At 37.8% G+C, this 25,064-nt stretch overlaps 1 protein-coding gene across 1 annotated transcript in view; it reads right to left on the bottom strand.

Annotated features, from left to right (window-relative positions):
• Positions 1 to 24,977, bottom strand: part of STXBP3 (syntaxin binding protein 3) — a 28,744-nt gene extending 3,767 nt beyond the window's left edge. The window contains exons 1-17 of the mRNA XM_081113065.1: positions 24,833 to 24,977; positions 21,108 to 21,157; positions 20,200 to 20,281; positions 18,124 to 18,200; positions 16,413 to 16,491; positions 14,828 to 14,928; positions 13,305 to 13,459; positions 11,820 to 11,910; positions 8,949 to 9,073; positions 5,896 to 5,991; positions 5,706 to 5,763; positions 5,543 to 5,608; positions 4,276 to 4,356; positions 3,277 to 3,415; positions 2,909 to 3,015; positions 2,268 to 2,360; positions 556 to 641 (exon numbers count right to left, since the gene is read on the bottom strand). Of these exons, the coding sequence (XP_080969191.1) occupies positions 556 to 641; positions 2,268 to 2,360; positions 2,909 to 3,015; positions 3,277 to 3,415; positions 4,276 to 4,356; positions 5,543 to 5,608; positions 5,706 to 5,763; positions 5,896 to 5,991; positions 8,949 to 9,073; positions 11,820 to 11,910; positions 13,305 to 13,459; positions 14,828 to 14,928; positions 16,413 to 16,491; positions 18,124 to 18,200; positions 20,200 to 20,281; positions 21,108 to 21,157; positions 24,833 to 24,881 (1,535 nt within the window). The 5' untranslated portion in view covers positions 24,882 to 24,977. The remainder of the gene's footprint in view (positions 1 to 555; positions 642 to 2,267; positions 2,361 to 2,908; positions 3,016 to 3,276; positions 3,416 to 4,275; positions 4,357 to 5,542; positions 5,609 to 5,705; positions 5,764 to 5,895; positions 5,992 to 8,948; positions 9,074 to 11,819; positions 11,911 to 13,304; positions 13,460 to 14,827; positions 14,929 to 16,412; positions 16,492 to 18,123; positions 18,201 to 20,199; positions 20,282 to 21,107; positions 21,158 to 24,832) is intronic.
• Positions 24,978 to 25,064: the final 87 nt, after the last annotated feature.

Below are 25,064 nucleotides of genomic sequence, written 5' to 3'. Positions count from 1 at the left end.
GCTCAGCAGCTCCAGTGGCTAGTGGCTGTCAAGCTGGACAGTGTGGCTACAGGACATTTCCCTCTCGGCAGAAGGTGCCACTAGAGAGCACTGTCTACTCTAGACCATGGGGATCACCTGTTTCTGTTTTTGTACCCCACTGGTAAAAATTTTGAGCTTGTATTTGAAAGGTAAATAAATATATCAAAATAAATATTTTATGCATCTATTAAAAATATACTATATTAGTTTATAAATTATATGTGTGCTAGTGTACATTAATAAAACTTAATTTCTCCCTTTTTAAGGTATAGGTAAGTACCCAACAATCATCTTGTTACCACTCTGGAATCCATGCTCTAGTTGACCTCTAAGACCCTGCAATGTCGGAGCCCACAGCACACTTTTTAAAATGTTCTCAGTCTGTCCAGCCTTGGGATGATGGTTCCCATCTGCCACCTTAAGGAACAACGAGGTAGTGACAGGAAAAGGGAAAGAATTCGTGGCTAGTTTTGAAAGATGGAACAGAAACAAGATATACTATTGGTTCCCACACAAAATATTTATAGGTTTTACCTTACAGCTCCTGAACCATTCCACACTGCTGGGCACTGGGAACAATATGGCCATTCCTTTGAATCTAATCTATTATCAATGGCATCCTAGGGAAGAAAAGAATTAATACCATCAAGAAAATGTAAATTCCAAGGTATTTTTATTTACTTGTCTGTTTTGCATAAAACTCAAAATTTGTACTTATAATTAAGGATAAGGTTATATAGATATTTAATAATAAGGTTAGCCCTTTCTTTGGACCTCGCAAACCCTACTTGCTTCAAAAATTAACGCAATCATTTACTTACTTACTAAACCAGTAATTACTGCATGCCTACATTTCTTCACTGGGAGGGCCCCACATTGGGGTGAGAATTCCAGGCATCTCTCAGGACCATTCTGTCTGGAGTGCTAGGGTTTCTAATATTATCCTAGTCCGGACACCTCGTAAGCTACCAGGGAGTGCAGGCCTTGCCCCCGCAGCAGTGGCTCTACCGCAGGATGTGCACCCCCAGCCCAGGCTACACAACACAACCCAAAGGGAGGAGGGAAATTTTCATTTACACATTTTTCCTTTTTTTTAAGGGTTATATTTTATGATAAACTTATGTATATGGATATACTGTATATATAGTTTATTTGTACAGTAATACGTAGTTTATAAATGAACAGTCATGCTATAAGCTTATGTTCACATTTTTTATGGTTAAGTGTGCATGATCAAAAAAAGTTGGGGGCCACTGCTTTACCGCATGTGGTATTAATGAGTAGACACAATCAGTAGTCGAAGAATATCTCAAAAAGACTGCAGGAAGCGAAGAAACCAAGTTTCAGGAAAATCCTGAAGGTCTTACACTGCCACTTAGCCAAAAGTGGATTTTCTAAGTTTAACATGCAAATCTTTGTTAAAGGGTTTGAGAAAGTCAATTCTTACTTTGAAAATACAAGCCAAGAAAAACTAGTTAGTTCTATATCCCTGTTATAAGGGGGAAAAATCTTATGCTTCAGAAAATAGTCTAAATTTTTAAAACTTTTCAATTATGATTAAGCATGTGTGAGTGGCATAAAACTAATCAAAGAAAACAGAAAAATCATAGTAATAAATTGTATCCAATTAGATACTACAGGAAAGTAGAAATTTCAGTTTAAGTCAAAGAAAAATTGAAATAAATGAACTATGTACTAGCAATTTTGACTGAAGAATCAATGCCATGATTTGACTGAGTTCATAAAACAATTTTTATTAGTTTATTTTCTGATTTCCTATAATTGAATATCTTCTAAGTGAACAATACTAAAAGGCACAAACCATCTGTTGAATATAACAGCAAACCATAGTGAGGTTTACATTTAATCACAAATACATTTCCAAGAATATTGGAGTCTAACACTTTATAGCAGTGGTTATATACAAGTGTTATTTTGTTTGGACTTTCGTTCAAAGAAATTATTTGTATATCTGCTACATATAGTTATTTAAAACAACAGCAGTTTTTCCCATAAAGCATGTGTGTGCTGATTTTATTTATTTATTTGGAGGCAACCAGTGGTGTTTGTTTGAGGTCTTCAAGGAAAGACTCTTTAAGAGTTTCCTCTCCCGCCTTGACCCCAGATACAGGCTTCTTCAGTGAACCTCCCAGTACTGAAGACAATTCCAGCCTATAAACTACAGACGGTTAAGAATGCTCTACAGGAGGCCATTCAAGGTATAAGTAAAATTTAGTGAATTTTACCTCCAAAATATCTTTGATATAAGGTGTCCATCGAGAGAGTTGGAAAGTTTCTTCTGCAGACCGATCCTTTCTTGATGGTTTGCCTTGTGGAGACTAATATAATTAGATGGGGGGGGGGATTAAAAATCAACAATTTATTTAGTGTATTCTTTTATTAAGTTTTCTAACACAGACACTTAATTTACAGCAAATACTATGTTGTACTACTTAAAAGTAAGATTGGAAATGCCTGTTCAAATAATCTGAATAGTTGTGGACATATAACTTAACAGTACTTTTTGCTTTAAGGATAAAATTTATAATAGGACCAGAAAATACGTTTATTCAAAAGGGCTATAGAATTTAATGGGAAAAGAATGAGATTCCAAATAGAGTTCTTTCAAAATTTGTTTTAAATTAATTATAAAGAGAAAAACATAAATAGCAAATTACAAGAGAAACCCTAAGATATAAATTCACCAGGAAGGTGCAATTGTCTAAATTGCTCATATATGGAAAACAAAATGTTAATGTTTTACTTACCAAATCTTTGGAGTAAAATTTAGAAAACTATCTACATGGATACCCATATAAGAAAACATTTGATGCAATCAACTGCACATGCATACACGTAAGTACATATAGAATTTAAGATTTCTTACCGGGGGGACAATGGGGACACCAAGGTAACTCCAGTTACGAATCATATCACTCTCATTTTCTATCTTTACATTCTGGATCAGCCTATCCAGATTTTCTTCCGTTGTTCCTTAGATAAGTAAAGATATGAGTCATATAATTGCTACCACAATCATTTCTAGGTTTTAGGTGGTATCTAATAATAATGTTTAAATAAAAAGCAAACATTTAAATTATATATCCTTCAGTCTTCTCCCAATTTCATATTTTTCCCTTTCCTTATCTTAACCAACTTCAGCTACCACCTTTAATTTTCTCAGTAAACCACTTATTATAATGTGATTTCAGAGCTGGATACTCTATTTATGAAAATGAACAAAGTCTCCATTACCATTATTACTGAAGATATAGAGCAGGATTGCTCGTATTTTATCATAATTGTCGTGGTTTTGGCTGAGCAGAACTGGCAAGAGCACTCGCATGGAATCCTTCACCTTCTGTCCTTCTGCATCAGTTCCCAGCGCCAGGTCCTTATTGAAAATGACACAGTCAGTGGTCCATAACCCAAGTTCATTTCAGTTAAAAATGTTGCTAAATTTTTTAAAAAGATGTTTTTATTAATTTCAGGGAGAGAAGAAAGAGGGAGGAACAGAAATATTGATAAGAAAAACCATCCATCGGCTGCCTCCTGCAGGACTCCCACTGGGGACTGGGCCCGCAACCCCGGCGTGTGCCCTGACCAGCAATCGAACCAGCTCCTCTTGGTGCATGGGTTGCTGCTTCACCACTGAGCACACCAGCTGGGCAAAATCTTGCTAAATTGTAATGGTATACTGATGACATTTCACAGGAAAATGTGGGCATCACTTGCAAACGTCTGATTGCAGGAAGTGCAAAAAGTCAAAAAATAATTCAGAGAAAAAGAAAACCATCACCATAAACCTGTGCGATGACCAGGGTGGCCATGACCACATGCGGCTCCTGTGCACGTGAAGTGTGCCTCGTGGCAATTAAGATGTGCACTGCAGAGGAGCCTCCTTAACAGATTCAATGTGCCTGTGCAGTGCTCTGCAGGGTGCTACGTTCAGTGCTGCACCCTGAGACAGGCCTGCCAACAATGCTACCTGGAACAATGCTCCAAACACTCAAATCATCCCATTCAATCAAAAATGCATCATCACAGAGTAGGAGGGACTTGCTTACTACTGATACCATATATAGCTACTTGTTAATTGGTGGGGCATGACGTATTCAATATGACCTAGGTGAGTCCCCTTCTAAGAGAGATTCTGTGATTCTGGACACACTGTATTGAGCAAAGTTAGGTTTTATCTTAGAAAGATCACTCAGGAAATCTATTACAAACATAGGTATTTCTGACTGTACATACCTGTTCAGTTTTGCAGAGCTTTTCTATATTAGACTTGAATTTATTCATGCAATCTTCTGCTATGTTAAGATGAACAACTTGCTGAAAAACAACAAAAAAATCAATAATTTAAAGCAGTGATTTTCAACTGGTGTGCCACAGCATGTTTCAAACATGCAATACCTGATTATTTAATCAGGAGCACTGACCTCTTTTCCCTTAGATTGTCAAATAAAAAAGTGACAACAGCCTACACAACAACAGCCGTCTGGTGTGAATGAATCAAAATTACACCTTTTTTTTTCCAGATGAAAAAGGTTGAAAATCACTGATTCAAAGCATTTCACTTTTTTTTGGCATGTAATGTTAAACTTTGAGATTGGCCTGAAGGGAAGTATGGGTTTGGATGGAAAGGAAGTACCATGTACACCAAAGGGAAACAACTCAAAAAAAGGGGGGGAAAGTGAGAATTAACATGATCTACAGGGGACAATCAATGGACAGCAAGAAATAAAATGAAAGGCCTGGCCGGTGTGGCTCAGTGGTTGAGCATCGACTCATGAACCAGGAGGTCACAGTTCAATTCCTGGTCAGGGCACATGCCAGGGTTGTGGGCTTGAAACCCAGTAGGGGGTGTGCAGGAGGAAGCTATGGATGATTATCATCATTGATGTTTCTATCACTCTCTCCCTCTTCCTTCCTTTTTGAAATCAATGAAAACATATTTGAAAAAAATTAAATAAAATGAAAAGGATTGAATTTGTGTTGGGTTTCTGAGTAACAAAAAATAAGGTGGGGGGAAAAAAGTCCACTCCTTAAAGTCCAGCAGAAAAAGTCTGAATTTACATTACTAGTTCTTAATTAGGGTGCAATACGATAAAAAATTGGTAAAAATTATTCCAATAATAACTCGTAAGAATAACGGGGACAGCAGTTTATCTGCCCACATAGTTTAACTACTCTTAAATCTATTAATTTAAAGAACCAAGTAGAATAACAATCACGGTTGAACCAATGTTGAATTTTCTTATTAAGTTGATAAATGCTAAACATTCTCTATATGGCTATCCAAGACAAAGATATAAAGAAGTTTAAGCTGGATATGGATGAATCTAGATTATATACAGAGGGAATCCTATTGGAAACCTTAGTTACTTGGGGTATTTCTCAGAACTAGAATAAGGTTTTACAGGGAAACTAACACCAAGTATTCCATGACACCCACTGCTACCCCTGACTAGAGAACTAGGTGGATTAATAAATAAGGTCTCACATACAGTACTCTCACCTTAGTAATCTGTTTTCGGAAATGCGGCATCTTTTTCATTAGTTGGGCAAGAGCACTAAGTGATGTCTAGGAAAAAATCAAACATTTTAAAATTAAACTTATGATTCAGTTATTCTATAAAACAACTTCATCATTTTGAAAGTTAAATAAGACTCATTCTTACCTTTCCTTCTGTTGCTTTTTTTGTTGATGAAATTTCCTTCATAAGCTTGGGAATTTCCCTGTAAAGTTGAGAGAATTCTTTAAATTTCTAAGGTGTAATTCTTTACAGAGACATTTAAGATTACAAACTGTACTTTCATGTATTTAATCTTCAAAAAACATGAAATAAAAATTAAAACAGATTCACATACTCTAATACAACTGCAATATGCCGGTGTCGAATTCTGACCCAGAGGTCATCATCTTCTTCAAGGATCGCCTCCTTTTCTTTCCCGTCAGTTTTATATCTACAAGTAGACACAAGTAAAAACTTTTAATTATTTTCCCCCCAGAAAAGTTGAAGAAACATCTTTTGCACACAATAATTTTAAGACACAGTTCAAGAACTGAAGAGTACATATCCACTATTTTTGGTGGAAAATGAATAAATACCTACTCAAAACTAAGGCTTATTGCAACCCTTACATTAAAAATCAAAGTGCTACTAAGCCGGTGGTTGTGAATCAACCTATGAACCAGGAGATCAGGATTGGATTCCCAGTCAGGGCACATGCCTGGGTTGTGGGCTCAATCCCCAGTAGGGGCATACAGAAGGCAGCCGATCAATGATTCTCTCTCATCATTGATGTTTATCTCTCTCTCTCCCTCTCCTCTCCTCTCTCTGAAATCAATGAAAACACATTTTTAAAAAGCCAAGAAGTTAATCCTACTAAGACATTTTTACTGTCAAATGTTAGAGTTAGCCGTCATTATAGAGTTTTAGGTTAGCAAAATAGTATTCTATAAAACAAAAATTCAACGTTCTACAATCAACTTTAAGAACAAGACTGTGGCCCTTGCTGGTTTGACTCAGTGGCTAGAGCGCTGGCCTGCAGACTGAAGGATCCTGGGTTCAATTCTGGTCAAGGGCACATGCCCAGATTGTACGCTCAATCCCCAGTTGGGGGTGTGCAGGAAGCAGCCAATCAATGATTCTCTCTCATCATTGATGTTTCTCTCCCTCCCTCTCCTTTTCTCTCTGAAATCAGTAAATATACATTTAAAAAAAGGAGGAGGAGGAGGAGGAGACGACTGTGTGCCTTGGTGGGCTCAGTGTGGCTCAGTTGGTTGGGCATCATCCCATGCCAGTTTGATTCTCTGGTCAGGGCACATGCCCAGGTTGTGGACTCGAATTCCTGGTAGGGTGTGTGTGGGAGGCAGCCCATTGTTATTTCCCTTTCTCATCAATATTTCTCTCTCTCTCTCCATTCCTCTCTCTCAAAATCAATAAAAATACTTAAAAAAAAGAACAAGACTGAGTATACTAATAATTTTTATTCTAATTGCTTAAACACAATTTTGATGTCCTGATAACCATTAGCACAACTATCAACCATCCACTAAGTGAAGAACAGAAATGTCTGAAGTTGTTTCAGAGCTGGTACAAAATTCACAAACATATATCATTTGTTTGTATATTCTTCTTCCCTAACCCTATAAAATCATCTCCTTTTAAGAAGGGGAAAGGACCTGAAACCTATATAATTTTATTAACCATGTCACTACAATAAATTCAACTTAAAAAAAAGAATGGGTAAGGAAATGAGAGAAAAACAAATGTAGTCATAAAAAATTGTGATAGCTTTAATGAGTTCTACTAAAGTGAGCAGCAAGTCAAGGGGTTCATGAAATTACTTAAAATAGGCTTCCTGACTGCTTCCCCAAACTTTCTCCCTTCTTTTGATACTGATAGCCTCCTTCCATATGGGGAGCTGAGGAGAGTCAATCATCCTGGGGACTGGGATTATCCTGAGCCAAGATTAGAAAGAACAGCTCTGAGCTCTCCCAGCCCTGAACTGTGGACAGAGCTGTATGTTGACCTCTACTGTATGAATACAATTATTTCCATAGCCCCAAAATATTACAGGTCCCGCCTATAAAGCCATCTAACTATGTGATCTTAATTACAGATGCCCACAGAGTGAGTGTGCTTAATTATAAGGCTGCACCTAAGGATAACAGCCCTTTTGTCATCAAAATGCCACTTGTAGTTACTGAATATCTTTAACCTTTGATTTATCAACAAAAATTAAGGTACTTAGCATTTCCTGCTTTGTATTCTATTTCCATTAAAAATTCTGACACAGCACAAACCACAGGGAATTCATGCCTCCATCTAGTCTTCCTCTTGGACTTTTTTTTTTTAATATATTTTATTGATTTTTTACAGAGAGGAAGGGAGAGGGATAGAGAGTTAAAAACATCGATGAGAGAGAAACATCAATAAGCTGCCTCCTGCACAATCCCCACTGGGGATATGCCCGCAACCAAGGTACATGCCCTTGACCGGAATCAAACCTGGGACCTTTCAGTCCGCAGGCCGACGCTCTGTCCACTGAGCCAAACCGCTTAGGGCTCTTGGACTTCTTTCATTCATAAAAAAGTATTGATTTTTTAAAAAATAAATCTCTCTCTTACTCTTAAAAAAATTAAACCTTGCTTTGCTTGCTAGTAAACCTAGGAAGATAAGTATTTTAAATACTTGGTTAAAGCTAATATAATTTATGAAAAGTACCCATTACTTGAGCTCTTTGTGCTACACACTGCATAATGTCTGAAGTGTATGTCTAAATTCTGAAACAAAATTCTTTAGTGTTCATCAGTTTAATTCTTTTGTAAATTTCTTAAGCAATGCAGGGTTAGAGACCTAAAGGATGAGAGGTAATAATAATCTCTTTTGAAAATTCTGAATAAACTGCTTGAAGCTACTTTTAAATTAGAAAAAATAGCTATTTTGATTTCTGTATGTCATCTAATAAAACAAAGCCTGAGTTTGACCAATATGCAAATAAAAGTATAAGAGGGAAAAAAAAGAAAAAATATATAAGAAAGAAAAATACAAAATTAATTTAATAATATTTGATTTAAGAAAAAATACTAAGTATAATTATCATAAGTGTTTGGATATTTTTAATCTATTAAAATTACTAAATTAAACCTAAAATTTCAGAAAACTAATTTTCACTTTTTTCTACTATACTCAAGCAAATACATCAAAAAAGCTTCAAAGTCATCAAATTACCCATTAACTTACAAGGTTAAGACATTTTAAATATATTCTGATTATAGGAGAAGAGAAGGATAAAGGCCCTGAATAAAAAAGGTTACAGAGACTTTAGATTTCTAGTGCATACAAGAACCATTAATTGCTCATATCTTATCCTGTTTGTTTATGCCCTATAGATGCCCTTGGAGTTATACTTGCTTGTATGTATCATTCTCAATTGGCAGTAGATCATATGCCATTGCCTGAAACGTCAGTTCATGCAGGACAGTGGACACAGGATCAAAGCCACGGTCAATTATTATGAGCTGGGAATGAGTTTTACCCTGAAATAACAAGATAAAATTATCTTAAGAAACTTCCATTTCTTTGTGTGAACACATTTTTATACTATCTTAGAAAACAAAGGCAGACTTTTCCTAAGTTCTGTCATTATATATTAAAAAGGAAAAAGCTGAGTGGCACAGTAGGGGGTAGGGGAGGAACCAAAATACAAAACCAAAAGTTTTCACAATTAGATTGAGGATATGCTCAATATTGTGAACATTCCTTTTAAAAAATAACATTTGGCTTGCATTAAGTCTATTTTCTTAGGAGTTCAGCTCCGTAAGCACTAAAACTAACAAATTATGAAAAGTAGCCATTACTTGAGCTCTTTGCTAAGTAGGAAGTACATATATTAGTTAATTCTTATATAGCAACCCTAAAGGACAAGCATTCTCATCTCCACTTGATAATGAGGGCAGAAAGGCTTAAATAACTTGCCCAAATCACATAGCTAGTAAGTGGCAGAAGGGAGATTCAAACCCAGGTCAGATTCACTCCACAGCCTGTGCTCTTAACCATCATGCTATTTAAAAAGATAATACTGATACCAGCTAAGATGCTAAATCTTAATGAAAGCCTTATTTTCATTCATTCACAAGCAGCATTAATCATTAAACAGTGAATAGTGCTGGGAAAAAATAATTAATACCAATATCTTTCATACGTTATTTTAAGAAGTTATAAATTATTTGGATTATTCAAAGCAGTAAGATACCTACAACTCATTAGACAAACATTTCCTATTTATTTACATACAGCAGAGGTAAATTACATAGGCTAGATCTTTGAAAAGTGTTTAACTATTCACTCATTTAAATAAACCTTATTGTCTACTGGTTAAGAGCACATCCTCTGGGAATCAGATAGATCTGGGTTTGAGTCCAGCCTTGACCACTTTCTTGCTGTATGACTTTGGGTAAACTGCTTAACTTGTTAATAACATCTCAGTATTCTCACTGTAAAATATAGTAAGAACCTTGCTTATAAGATCATTATAAAGATTAAATGTAATTATACCATGAAACACTCAGAACACCCTGGCACTGCATGAGCCCTCAATACATGTACATTCAGAGTCTTCAGAAACATGAACAGGAAAAACGACTGCTATATCAGGGCTCAGGGTTATGGCAGGATGTGGGAAGAAGCCTCACTTGACCTGAAGAGTCAGGAAAGGCTTCAAAAAGGAGGTGACACTTTACCATGACCTTGAATAAGGAAAGAAAGGTATCAAGCATTGGAAAGAAAGTATAGTTTTCAGGAAGGAAGAATAGAAAAGATGAGTTTATTTATGTATTTTTGTGGATTTTGCCTTTTTTCACTGAAATCATGAAGGAACAAAGGATATTTACTAATATATTGATTGTATATCTCTTCCCTCATTCAATAAACATTTACTGACTACTTACTATGCTATGTGTACTGAGCCATTGTCTTCATAACTACAACCAGCAACAGCTTTCGCTAAACCTCCAAAGCAAAAACTAGTAACTTTTAAATTTCTAAACTAACAATATGTCTAAGCTATAAACCCTCCATTCTAGCCAAGGTGTTAGATTGTGAATTTTGCCTTTTTCTCTAGACCTCTGCCCAAAATAGCCTGTTATCCAAGCAATACAATCCCTCTTCTATCACTTACACTCATTCTTGAAGCGCAAGGGCCTCTTCCTCCAGGATGCCTTCCAGAACTCCAGCAGAATCAGAGTGAGCCCCAGCCTATGTTCCCATTACATTCTCTGTATCCTTCTCATTCCACTGATCACACAGCATTGTAATTGATGGTTTCCTTAACCATCTCCTCTTCTCAACAATCTAGTTTCTTCCTTAGGTACTGTAATATGGCTTCCCTGCCCTCTGGCACCACCTCTGTCAGGATCTTCATTTTCCAACCACGCCTAAATGCTGGTATTCCCTGGGTTTGGACCTTACTCTTTGATTACTTTATACTATCTTCTTAAGATAGTAACAGTTGACAATCATTAAACTACCATATGTGCCAAACACATGTTAACTCACCTAATCTTCATACCAACCAAGCAAGGCATATGTTATATTATCCATTTCACAGATAAAAATACAACTCAGAATAAATAATCTTGTCCAGGATCACAGAGCTAGTAATAACAGGAGTAACTGTACTTATTGACTATTTATTCTAAGAAATTTATATATATTAACTCATTTAACCCTCTTACTCCTTTATAAAATAGGTATTATCTCATCATTCCCAATTTGTAGATAAGAAAACTTAGGCATAGAAAAGTTACATAATTTTCCCAAATTGACATATCTATTAACACATTGTATGCGGGAAACGTATTTATACATTTTACTTATACGTTTTAATTTGACTGGTAGTAGAGCGCGGGACATGTAGTAATACGTTTTTTACAGATTAGCGGTAGAATGCGGGTAACGTATAAATACGTAAACTAAAGTTATCGTAATTTTACTGAACGTTGCCATTTGCGCAAAAAATTAGCAAAAATGGCCCGCGCCACCTGTTAGCGCGCGATAAAAACTACCCACAAACAATGTGTTAATTAAATGGCAGACCAGGATTTGGACACAGTAACTGCAAAACCCCTATCTTCCCCACTAAACCCCACTGTGTATTACAGTTTCTACTACCATCTATATAAATGATTCCCAAATCAATAATGAAAAATAAACAATAGCTTCATTGGTTTATAAAGAAATAAGTCAGACTTTACGCATAATCACTACCTGCCTTATATACATTACCTTTATTAGGCTCTTTTCGTCAGTCTTGTAGTAGTTTTCAAGTTTTTTTTCAACAAGTTGGGCAAGTTTACTGGCATTATTTAGAGGTTTACTAGAAATGGAAAAAAATGTTCACTTATCTTTCTTTCAAGACACTTTACAATATCATAAAGTTGAATTTTAAAATTAAACCATGCAATTTATTAATTTAATAAATTTTATAAAATGGAAAACTTCAGATAATATATCAAATATGTTATACTAATTTTGTCTGGATTTTATAAATGTAAACCTTATTGTATGTGTATAGATTTTTTAATATAAAGGAAATATTATAAATAAAATTACAGTTCCCTTTATTTCCCTTCCAATTCCTGGTCTTCTCCCCTACCTTTACCTCCCATCTCCTCACTCCCAAGGAAACCACTGTTATAAATTCGATGTGTATTCTTCCTGCCAATACTGTTATTTATTTATATATATGCGTGTGTGTTTTATTTTGGATTTTTGCAATACAGGGAGGAGCAGACCTGTTTTTATTGATTTTTTGAGAGACAAGAAGGGAGAGGGAAAGAAACATTGATCAGCTGCCCCCTGCACACCACCCACTGGGGATCAAGCCTGCAACTCGGGCATATGCCCTGACTGGGAATCGAACTGATAACCTTTTGGAGCATGGGACGAGGCTCAATCCATTGAGCCACACCGGCTGGACTATATATGTTTTATCAGGGTATGTTTTTACTGTTATATATATGAGACCTATTTACGTTGGCACATACATCAAATTTATTCATTTTAGTTCTCTATATATGTCTATCAAATAATTACACTGGATGCTATATATTCATTCCCATTCCTCTAAAGATGGATCTTTAAATCATTCTCAATTCTATCCTATCCTATTGCAAACAACACTGAAATAAACATCTTTGTACATATATCACCATGAACATGTTTCTCGAGATACATTACATCTAAAAGTATAACTGCTGGGCCCTAGCTGGTGTGGCTCAGTTGGTTAGAATGTTGTCCCATGCACCAAAGGGTCACAGATTCGATTCCCAGTCAGGGCACATATGGGAGGAAAGTGACAGATGTTTCTCTCTCACATCAATGTTTCTCTCTCCTTCTCCCTCCCTTCCTCTGAATCAATGAAAAACATATCCTTGGGTGAGAATAAAAAATAATAATAATAATAATAAATAATATATAAAATAATAAATGTCAGACTGTAGCTCCTATATGACAACAAAGACATTTCCTCTAAGCATTCCTTAAACTCATGAAAAAAAATGCTTGTAAATCAAACCAAATTTAAGCACTGAAATTCGGTAACAGAGGCTATTAGTTACTCTGAAATTTAAACCTCACACTTTAAATCTGTAATTACAACACAATCTTACAAGGAAAATTCTGCTAATCCACCTGCACAGACATTACTTACCTCTATACCAGAGAGCAAATAGAAAACATAACATGAACAGACACTATTAAGCGCCTTACCTTTTATACCTTACTCCGGGATTTTCATCAAGGCTAGCACACACAGTAACTATCTGCTCAGCCATAGCTTCCATTACAGCATCTTTTCCATTTGCATTACTGGGATCTGGACTGTAACAGTAATAGAATGCATCTGGTACATCAAGAGTGTATACCTAAGTGAGGCCAAAAAAAGTTACACTGTCAATGTGGAGACTTGATTTATAAAAATATACCAAGAAATATGCAGCTATTATTTGGGCCATTAAAAAAAATACTTGCACTAACCATGCTGTTTTCTGAAACAACTGTGTCTTTACCTTAATCAAATCTCATTTTCTCTGTCATTTGGATTTCACCCTTTCCTTTCTCACTCTCCTTTCCTGCTTAGTCTACCTCTTTCCTTCAGTTCTTGTTTCATAAACAGATAGCACTGTTTGCTTTTCATTACCTGTGCAACAGCTGAAGGAATCTGAGGTAGTCAAACTAAAATAAAAATCTAATAACTGGGCCAGCTGATGTGGCTCAGTGGTTTAGTGTCAACCCATGCAGAAAGAGGTCACTGAGTTCGATTCCCGGTAAGGGGCGCATAGGAGGCGGCCTATCAATGATGTTTTTTATCTCTCTCTCCCCTCTTCTCTCTCTAAAGTTAATTTTGAAAAAGATCTAATACCTAGCAGAAAGAAATACAACAAAGCCAAAATTGGTCTATAAATTTGCATACACTAAAAATCTTCTAGAGAATAACCTAGAAATTTTCCAAGTTGATATATATCTTTAGTTTATATTCTTCATGTCCTTAAAATAGAGATATACTTCCTAATAAGACACAACAATGTGCCATTGGTCTTATCATATATACTCTGACCTTAGAGACATATTTATTCAACTAACAAAAGCATTTACTTATGTGCAAAGAATAGGATTAGAGATTTACTATTATTGTGTTATTTGAAGAATATGAAAGAAGCTCTCTAACTACGGTTGAGAGTTCCTCACTAAACTAATTTTTATTTTTTTAAAAACAACTGTGATCCCTCCTGGCCTAAGATAATGAATTGAGTGTAAAAGTAGGTATGTAAAACCACTGTAGGTTAACTGATGCATTTCCTTTCATACACAGTCATTCATTCCTCCGCACCTAAGCCATCACAACCAGCAGCTGCCTGAACATGGACTGAGATTCAGCTGTAGCTGAACTTTGTGTCTGTGCTGCTCAGCCATCTAATAAAGGTTGTACTCAAAATCATTTGATCCCATAATCCGTGCTATAAAACTTGACATACACAGGACCTAGTGGCAGATGTGAAATTTAAGCTCCACTTTCATTATTAATGTTATATTCTAATAAAGCACTCATATTCTTCCCTTCATCATGGGAAATGTTTATTTGTGGACTATTCAAAATTCAGCAAATACCTAATAAGTAAAACATTACAAATATATAAGGTATATAAGTAAAATATACCTTATTAACAAATAAGCTCATAAAACAAAATTTTAAAATCTATTATGAACTAAAATTTAAAAAAAACAGAAAGTACCTGAGATTCAAGTGGAATGAAGGAAATGTTTATTTCTTTACATCTTCTTATTGACTTGGAACAAGAAGACTTAATTTTGTTAAAGAGACTATCAGGGCAAACTGAGAGGAAAAAAAGAAAAAAAAAATCAAAGCATATAACTCCATCTAAATTTTTTCTCTTTTGGATAAATCATTCTAACACCTAGGAACATTTATTTTACATATAAATTACTGACTTTTATAATGTAATTTATCATGAGAACAGAAATAATACATAAATATTGTTCTTCACTTTACAGAGCAGATGTACTCTAGTCAAGAGGGACTTTCCAGAAATTCTGTTTTCACCATTCATATCCACCATAACCTAAAACATATTTCCTTAGATAGCTGCTAACACAGCAAACTAAAACTGCCAGGAAGGAAAATAAAATCTTAACTCATGACTTAACAAAATTTTCTAGGATTTTCAGAACTTCTTAAGAGTTTGCACTACTTTTCTAAGTTGGCCACTAGGTGTAACCATACCACACAAACTGTTAATTCTTCTTTAATTAAAAGAACTTCTCTGATGTCAGGAAATTCTAAACTAGTAAGCTCTGGACCTTAGAGCCCATTTTTTTTCTTCCCCTTTTTAACCTACCTGTTTACAGTTCCAGTAAATCTAGGTTAGAATATCAGCCATTGGCTACTAACATGGAGTGGCTTTTAAACGGAGTTGTTTAGCCTCAAGATTCCTTAAGTTAAAAGAGGCTTCACATTCATTAAAATTTATCAAATTTCGCTGAACCGGTTTGGCTCAGTGGACAGAGCGTTGCCTGCGGACTAAAGGGTCCCGGGTTCGATTCCGGTCAGGGGCATGTACCTGGGTTGCGGGCACATCTTCAGTGGGAGATGTGCAGGAGGCAGCTGATCGATGTTTCTCTCTCATCGATGTTTCTAACTATCTCTCTCCCTTCCTCTCTGTAAAAAATCAATAAAATATATTTTTAAAAAAAATGCAAACTACTAGTAGGCATGACATAAATAATAATTAACAGGAATAATAATATACTACTTAAAATAATAGCAGAGACCAAGACCTAACTTAGATCAATGACATTTTTATTTTGCAATGTAATTATGTAATAACATAAAGCAGAATAAGATGTGTCTCTGGACTTCTCTGTATTCTTTCGTTTAGGGGCTTTCTATCTGAACATATGACATAGTAAGAGAAATGTGATTGATTTTCTCCCTTACTACTTGCCAAACAGGGGCAATTTCTCTAGTGCCCTCCCAAAGGGTCTTATTTCTTATTATATAATCAAATCCCCAATTGAAACTTCAGTTTAAAAAAGAGTTCTTCTTGTGGTCAGCACGTAATTTGCGGGATGGCCTCTCCACCAGCCCTCCACCTCTGTACACCAGCAAAAATGATTCTTTTGAAACTAGTTTGGGATGATTTCTTTTAATTTTCTATCGCTTTATCATGAATTAGGATATATATATGATCATATGCTTTTTATTTTTTGCAACCTAATTAGAATAAGTAGAAAGTCACTAGCATTGGCATGTATAAGGATTTTAAATAATGAAGCAATGACTTTTACAAAGCTACTTACAGTCAGTGAAGTATATGTATGCCGCTTTATATTTACTCTCCGACTTACTTGGAAAGTCACGTAAAAAACAGTCTACAGACTTAAAGAAAAAGTTAGATGTCAATATGTATTTTATTAAATACTAATTTAAGTATACTAGCTTTTGAGATAACTGCGATTATTTTATTTCGATGATAAAATAAAACCTTAACTGTGTAGAAGTTTAATTTATAAGCTTATTTTGTAAGATGCTATGTTGTTTAACCAGTGGCAGCTAGAAACCTACTAAGATCAAGGTGATATGTAGGAACAGAGGCTATTTGGCGAGGAGATCTAGGAATGATTGATCACGTGGCTGGGAAGCTACAGCAACACAGAAGACAAGACCACTGAAAACAATAGATGAAGGAACTGAAAGTCAGCGAACGTACTCGAAGTATTAGCCACACAGATACTGAAACCTCTGAGACCACCACTGGAGAAGTGTTGAAGAGAGGACAGTGAGCTAGGAGCTGAAACTGTCAAGAGACTAGAATGAAAACCCAGAAGGGGGTAGATGACTGCAAGAAGGAGGAATAGGAAGTAATACGGTGTGGTGGAATCTGACTTAACACTGCTAGCTTTAAAGATACAGTGGTCTGAAAGTAAAAAATAACAGAGATTTAATATTCTCTCCTTCCTCTACCCCTTTTTCTCCTTCCGGAACTCCTAGATCCATATTTCTGATAGATCTCATGGATCTATCCTTCAAGTCGCTTTCCCCCATTATTTCCAGGACTTTGTTTGATTTTTGCTTTGAAATAGTCCATTCTGATCTTCTAGGCCAGTGGTCGGCAAACTGTGGCTCGCGAGCCACATGCGGCTCTTTGGCCCCTTGAGTGTGGCTCTTCCACAAAATACCGACTTCTGCGCATGGGCCACGAAGTTTCAATCGCACTGTACGTGCATGCCCGCACGTGGTATTTTGTGGAAGAGCCACACTCAAGGAGCCAAAGAGCAGCATGTGGCTCTCGAACCGCAGTTTGCCGACCACTGTTCTAGGCTATTATTCAAATTTCAATAGTAATTATCCTCTTCTTCAATTAACTATTTGAAAAATCCTATATTCTTGAGCTTCAGAAAGCTTTTTATGTGCTAACTAGAATCTCATTCTGTATACTACTTCTCTGTTCAAATTGTCAGCCTTCTCTCCAAGCAGCTACATTTTGCTAGATGCACATTTTCTTTATTCTTATTGAACTTCCTCTCCCTAGCAGCTTCACCCACTTAAATGGGTGGTTGCTGAATTACAAACCAAAGAAATTCCTTTAACATAAAAAAAAATTACACACACACACACACACATACATACATCATGTCTGTAGAGAAGCTACTAAGATAAATTGATTAATCCAAGACTATTTCTTTTAAGTACATTTCCATCCTCTTAACAATTATGGCTAAATAGGAACTGTAAAAGTAACAAGTAATTCAAAGAAACTCTAATAATTTATACAATTAAATTCTGCTTTCATATTTCATGGGGGAGATAGGAATTTTTTCACTTACATATTCTTAGTGAGAAGAGTGCAAATAAAACAATCTTCTAACAAATACTTTCCCCTAAGCAAACCAGTTTGTGTCACTATTTTTCTAATAAAGGGTATTTTATTACCTTGATTTTTCTATGAGAAAATCATGTCAACAGTGAAAATATTAAAGAACATACTTTTTAAAGATTCAAAATACTCACCTTTGATGTTGGAGAGATAAAATAAAGAGCTTTCATCTGTCTGACAGGCTCCCGAATCTTATAAATATTCTCCACAACTAACAAAAAAGAAAGTCATTTTTTATAACCAAATATTTATACATTCAAAACATTTTAAAAATAAACTTTATTGTACTTCTTACGTATAATAATAGAGAAACAGATTTACATATCTTCGGTTTAACTTTTTATTTGTCTTCATTTGATAAAGTATAGAAGTCTTAAAATGTGTTTTCCCTAAAATTAAACTCTGGGCTAAGTGCTCATCATGAGAATAAAAAGATAAAGCAGCTATTTCATAGTTAGGTCTACCAGCATAAGCAATCAACAGGCCATGAAGAAACCAAGAAAATGCATTAAAAATTAAAATGTGTGTTTATTTTTTAAAATACTCTACAATAATAATAGCGAGTATGATACCGATACCAGGCTAAGCACTTTACATGAACTATCTGATAACGTCACAACAACCGTATAAGTATTTTACAAATGAAGAAACTGAGGTAACTTGTCCAAGTGACACAGACAAAAAGGTGAACAGACAGAATTCCCACGCAGACCTGTCCAACTCCAGAGCCCCAGTTTTTAACTATAGTTCTATATATCCTTTAAATAATTCCCAAATTAACTCTTATTCTTTTAAAACCATACATTAGTATTATAAAGTATAAAAACAAAAACAAAAAAACACAGTAAACCTAGGGAACTCTGGAGGACAGTCCAGAGGAATGTGCTCCATGGTATACAGTCCTACAAAATGCTCTTCAACAAAAGCTTTCTGTGGCCAAATAAGTTTAGAAAACTGAATACTGTACCTGTACCCGGCGGCATATAAAAAACTCCAAAGTCCTAAAGAAACTTGTTTAGCTTTGTTTAATGCTGTTTCCCAAACTTACTTGGCCACAGAATCCTTTCATTGAAAAATATCTATAATAATAAAAGCTAATATGCAAATCAACCAAACAGCGGAATGACCACCCAGACGACCACGCTATGACACGCACTGCTGCCAGGCCAGCCAAGGCTGGTGCGATGCCATTGGTGGGGGAAGCAGGGGCCGCCATCGCCCCACGATCGCCCCACAGAGGGAGGCCCAGGCCACTGGCCTGCGGGGTGATCAATCGAGGGGGAAGCCGGGGTGCCAGCCAGTAGCCGGAGGGAAGCCAGTGCAAGCAGCCAGGGGAAGGAAGGCCTACCCTTGCATAAATTTTGTGCATCAGGCCTCTGCTATCGATGCTGAACAAATAGTAAGAAACAGTAATAATCTACAAAAATTCAGTAAAACCTCCTTACAGTGCAAAATGGTTCTGTAGTTTCATAGTATTTTCACACTTATTACCAAATGGTTCTCACTCTAGTTGCACATCAGAATATCCTCTGGGAACTTAAAAAACTTAAGTGGCTTATCCATATTATACTTATCCAACAATAGAGAAATCAAGGCTTTCATCTTCTGATTTCTAGTTTAGAGCTTTTCCCACTGAAGGTAGTAAAGGTTGCAAACTGAATATGTAACCAACAATAAAAGATTATTTTATATATAAATATCAAAAAGTAAATATTATTGCCCTGGCCAGTGTGGCTCAGTTGGTTGGATCGTTGCTTCATACACCAAAAGGTGACCGGTTCCATCCCAAGTTGGAACACCTGCGGGATGCAACCGATCAATGTTTCTCTCCCACACTGATGATTGCTTGTTTGTTTCCCGTTTTCTCTCTCTCTCTCTCCGTTCCTCTCTCTAAAATCAATAAATATATCCTGGGATGAGGATTTAAAAGAAAATTTTGAGAACTCACTCAACAGGGCAACTGACTTTGTCTTGGCTAGAAGCACTTAAATATATGTCTCAGCTGAGAGGAAAAAAAAGACCTGGCTTACAGAGGTTATTCTAAAGACTCACAGAGAAAAGAATGTCCAGTGTAATTATTAAGGCTACAGTTATTAAAAACAAAACCATAACCCCCTTAGAAACACAATTACTAACTAAAATTTATCAATACTTCAAACTTTCCCAATCACAGTAAAAATGTTTTCATGATGAGTATTGGTAACACTTACCAGTTATACCCTCTGCTAGAAGATCTGTCATTTTGCAACACGATGCCAAAAGCTTAGTGGTAAATTCATCTAAAAGCATTATCTTAAATTGAATATAAATGAAAAAATAGTATAAGTATTTGATTGCTAAAAATTCACACAAAATAATTTAATCCATTAAACATATTCAAACTTATAATCCTTTTACAACATAAAATTAAAATGAGGACAGTAGGCAAAATGATCTCAACTCATCTTTCAGCAAGCATGACCTAGAGCAGTGATGGCGAACCTATGACACATGTGTCAGAGGTGACACGTGAACTCATTTTTTTGGTTGATTTTTCTTTGTTAAATTGCACTTAAATATATAAAATAAATATCAAAAATATAAGTCTTTGCTTTACTACGGTTGCAAATAGTAACAAAAAATTTCTATATGTGACAAGGCACCAGAGTTAAGTTAGGGTTTTTCAAAATGCTGACACGCCGAGCTCAAAAGGTTCGCCATCACTGCCCTAGAGACTGTTTCTTTATATGTAGATGTAGTATTATATACGAGTGAGCAAATGGAAATTTTCCACTCTGAAGCAGAGAACGTTCAATTTAAATGTATGTTGTGTTTAACAAGTTTTCCTAAAATTATAAAATGCCACTTGAAGAATAATTGTTCCAGGCACTGTTCTAAGCATTTCACATGAATTAATTCATTTTAATATTAACAACTACTCTATGAGGTACTACCATCCCCATTTTATAGACAAGGAAACAGGGGCATGGAGAGATCAAGTAATTTGTCCAAGAAGCCACAGCTATTAGGTGAAACTAAGATTTGAACCAAGTGGTTCCAGACTCTATAGCTGATGGAAGTTTAGTAAGGACAATATATTGAAGGTCGATATAAGGGCAATAAAATATGCAAATTCTACCTTCCATTCATCTTCTTTCTTGCAGTCATCAAACACTGTTGCTTTTATTTCTGGAAAAAAAAAAAAAAAAGTAGGAATCTTAACCAACAGTTAGAAATATAATAATAGGATAACTATTCAAAAAGTTAAAGATGGCTGGGAAAATATCCAGTATGAAATTCTGCTAAGCTACATAGAAAGCATATACACTTGTTAAACTCTATGTAAAAATGCAGTTATCTTTAACACCTAACCTATATGGTAACATTGAAACTACATTTTTAAACTTTTGAGAATAAGAGAATAATAAAAAAGGCTAATACATTTAAGTACATAAACATCTGGAAAATATTTCTGAAAGTGTTATCTAATTTGTTTTTCCCTATTTACTTAAATCCCAAACAAAATGAAAACAAAAAAAAAGCCCATAGGAAAATCCCTAACTAGCCCATTGCTACATTACATCTGACAATCAAAACTGGGCCGGTGGCCCTAGCCAGTTCCATTCCAGTCCAAGGGCACATACCTGGTTGCAGGTCAGGGCACATGCAGGAGGCAACCAATCTACATGTCTCTCTCACATTGATGTTTCTCTCTTTGTCTCTCCCCCTCCCTTCTACTCCCTCTAAAAATCAAATGGAAAAATCTTCTCAGGTCAGGATTAACAAAAAAATTAATAAATTAAAAAAAGGAGAATTTTAAAAAAAACTGGCTAAGTTTTTTCTTCCTATTTACTATTGATTACAATTTTCAAGAACTTGTATCACATTATGATACAAATATTCAGTCTTGATTTATAACACTCTATAATAATAAAATCATAATATGCTAATTAGACCAGACAAAGCCAGGGCTGCAGGCGCAGGATCGAGGCTGCAAGGGAGGGATCCACGCAGCCACGGCTGCGAAGACCTACTCTTACACCAATTTCAAGCATCGGGCCTCTAGTTATTAATATGTTCCTTGCAATGGTTTTCAAAACTAATACAGGATGTGAAAACTACTTCTATAATAGCTGTATCAGGTTTGTTTTTTAAGTAGCTTTATTGACATAATTTGCATACCATATACAGTTGACTTTTGAACAACTCAGGGAGTTAGGGGCACCACCCTCATGGAGTCAAAAATCTCTGTATAGCCCTGACCGGTTTGGCTCAGTGGATAGAGGATCTGCCTGCAGACTGAAAGGTCCCAGGTTCAATTCCGGTCAAGGGCATGTACCTTGGTTGCAGGCACATCCCCAGTGGGAAGCGTGCAGGAGGCAGCTGATTGATGTTTCTCCCTCATCGATGTTTCTAACTCTATCCCTCTCCCTTCCTCTCTGTAAAAAATCAATAAAATATATTTTTTAAAAATCCCTGTATAGCCCTGGCTGGTGTTGTTCAGTGGGTTGGAACACCCACCCCTGCTGAGAACAGTTTCTGCGTATGGGGTCCTCTGGCCGTCTGAGAGCCAGAGGACCCCGAAATCAGGTTCAATCCCAGTTGGGGCGACTATGGAAATAACTGATTGATGTTTCTCTTTCACACTGATGTTTCTCTCTCTCTTTCCCCCCCACCCCGCCCTTTTTATTACCTAATGATATTCCATTGTGTGAACATATCACATGTTATTTTTCTATGGACGTTTGGGTTGTTTTGACTTTTGACTATTTTGTATAGTGCAGCTATGATAACAGCTGTGAATCAGAGATTAAAATTTATTAAGTTTTAATATAAGAGTGCCTGGAACAGAGTAATTGTTCAAAACCTTGTTCCCTTCTCCCAGTTTGTGGGTAAACTAAAGGCTATTTAGCTTTCTATACCTAACTGTACTATCTTCAAACTAGCAAAACCTTTTCCCCGTCAAATGCATGAATCTCCTACCTCTAAGGAGATTCTTTCATCATTTCTTCAGATCCTGTCACCTGTTACTAAGAAACCTCACAGGCATCCTTCTCTCTCTCTCTCTCTCTCTCTCTCTCTCTCTCTCTCTCTCTCTCTCTTCCCCCCCCTCCCCTCCCCTCCCTAAATGTTGAAAGAACATCATCTTGAATTTCCGGTTATGTTTCTATTTACACCAAGACTCTAAGAACTGCCCTGGCCAGTCTGGATCACTTGGTTGAGTGTCCTCCCGTGCACTGAAAGGTCGCCGGTTCAAACGTCAGGTGAGGGCACATGCCCAGGTTGCAAGTTCAATCCTGGGTCGGGTACAGGAAGCAACAGGTGGATGTTTCTCTCTCACATCAATGTTTCTCTATCTAAAATCAATAAAAACACATTTTTTAAAAAAGATCCTAAGGGCCCTACCCAGTTTGGCTCAGTGGATAGAACATCAGCCTTTGGACTGAAGGCTCCCGGGTTCAATTTCCGGTCAGGGCACATGCCTGGGTTGCAGACTCGGTCCCCAGTGGTGGGGGCGTGCAGGAGGCAGCGATCAATGATTGTCTCTCATCATTGATGTTGTCTCTCATCACTGATGTTTCTATCTCTCTCTGCCTCTCCCTTCCTTTCTGAAATCAATAAAAATATTTATTTTAAAAATCCCAAGGGATTTTTAAACTATTATCCCTCTTTCCTCCCATCAGTCTCCTGTCTTCTTTATCTTACACTCCATCGGACACCCCGGGGCCACCTCATGCTAACAGCACTAGATGGGACCTGTTACCTCTACACACTCCCTCTCTTGCCCCCTTTCCACGCTATCAAGGCTGAAATGACTATCATTAACCTTTTTTTTTTTTCCTTTTTAAAAAATGCTGATGCTAAGGGCCATTCTATAGCTTGGAAGTTACTTATGCAACACAACTCATCACCCTGTGTCATATAAATATATTTAACTGCCCTTGCAATCTTAAGACATTGCCACATCTTCAAGGCCAGCCTCGTACATCTTGAAAAAAAAAACAACAAAATGCAACCTGACAATGATCCAATTTCTCAAAAGATGTTTCGGTAACTTTTTTTTCTTCTCCTTTCGCGTTATACGCTTGTTTTTACTACCTGGGATGTGAAGCACAAGGCCGGGCACTGGTGTGGAGCTGCCGTGGCACACGGGGAGCTCGCGGAGGCCCAGGACTAGAACCCAGTCCTCCGAGCTCCGTGCTCCTCCTTCCCAGGCGGGCCCCGGCTCTGCACCCGGCCACGCCGAGCACGGGGGTCTTCCCGCCTGCGGTCCCCCCCGCCCCGCCCCCAGCCCAGTGGGGAGGCTGCGGTGACAGTCCTCGGGATGGCACCTTCCGGGGCCGGGGAGTGGTCCAGTCCCGGAGCCGGGGAGCCCGTCCTCCCCGCGGCCCCGCCACTGCGGACCGAGTGGGCGCCTCCAGGGCCGAGGGACGGGCTGTGCTTGGGCGGTGCGTGTGTTTGTGTCTAAAGGACCCTGAAAACTACGGCGGCGAACCCCTCCCCGTAGGGACACCGTGACGCAGGCGAGGGCGGGGCGGGAGACGGGGCTCGGACTGTCTCGGCGGGGACAGCACCGCCTGGAGCGGCCGCCGGGAGGTGGGGGCGCGCGGGGAGGACACGCCGGGCCGGGGCGCTCCCCCCGCGCGGGGCTGCGGGCGGCGCCCGGCGCGAGCAGGAAGGCCGCCTCCCGCTCCCGCCCTCCCGGCGCTGCCAAGCAGCAGAGCCGGGCAGGGAAGGAGGAAGAGGTCCTGACAGGGACGGGCGTTTCGAAGCAACAAGTGCCCGCGGCCGCTCCCCCAGAGGAAGCCGGTCCGGGGCGGGAGGCCAGGCCGCCTCTCTCGGCCCCGGCCCCTGCGCACTCACTCTGCCACACGACGCTCTTCAGCCCCCGTTCCGTCTCCGGCGGCGCCATCTTCCCGTCGCTGCGGAGGAGCGGCCGCCGCCTCCCGCTGGCTCGCCACCTACTTCAGCGGGGATTTGGGGCGCTCCGGTGGCCACGCCCCCCGCCGGCCGCGCCCGCCGGTGACGTCACGTCGTCCGCACGGAAGCCCCGCCCACCCCTGGACGGAGGCTGCGCAGTGCGGGTGGAAGCTCC

Source organism: Myotis nattereri (genome assembly GCF_964212035.1).
Source record: "Myotis nattereri genome assembly, chromosome: 18".
NCBI classification, from domain to species: Eukaryota; Metazoa; Chordata; class Mammalia; order Chiroptera; family Vespertilionidae; genus Myotis; species Myotis nattereri.
The sequence above is the reverse complement of the archived record's forward strand: the minus strand, read 5'-3'. Positions and strand labels throughout refer to the sequence as shown.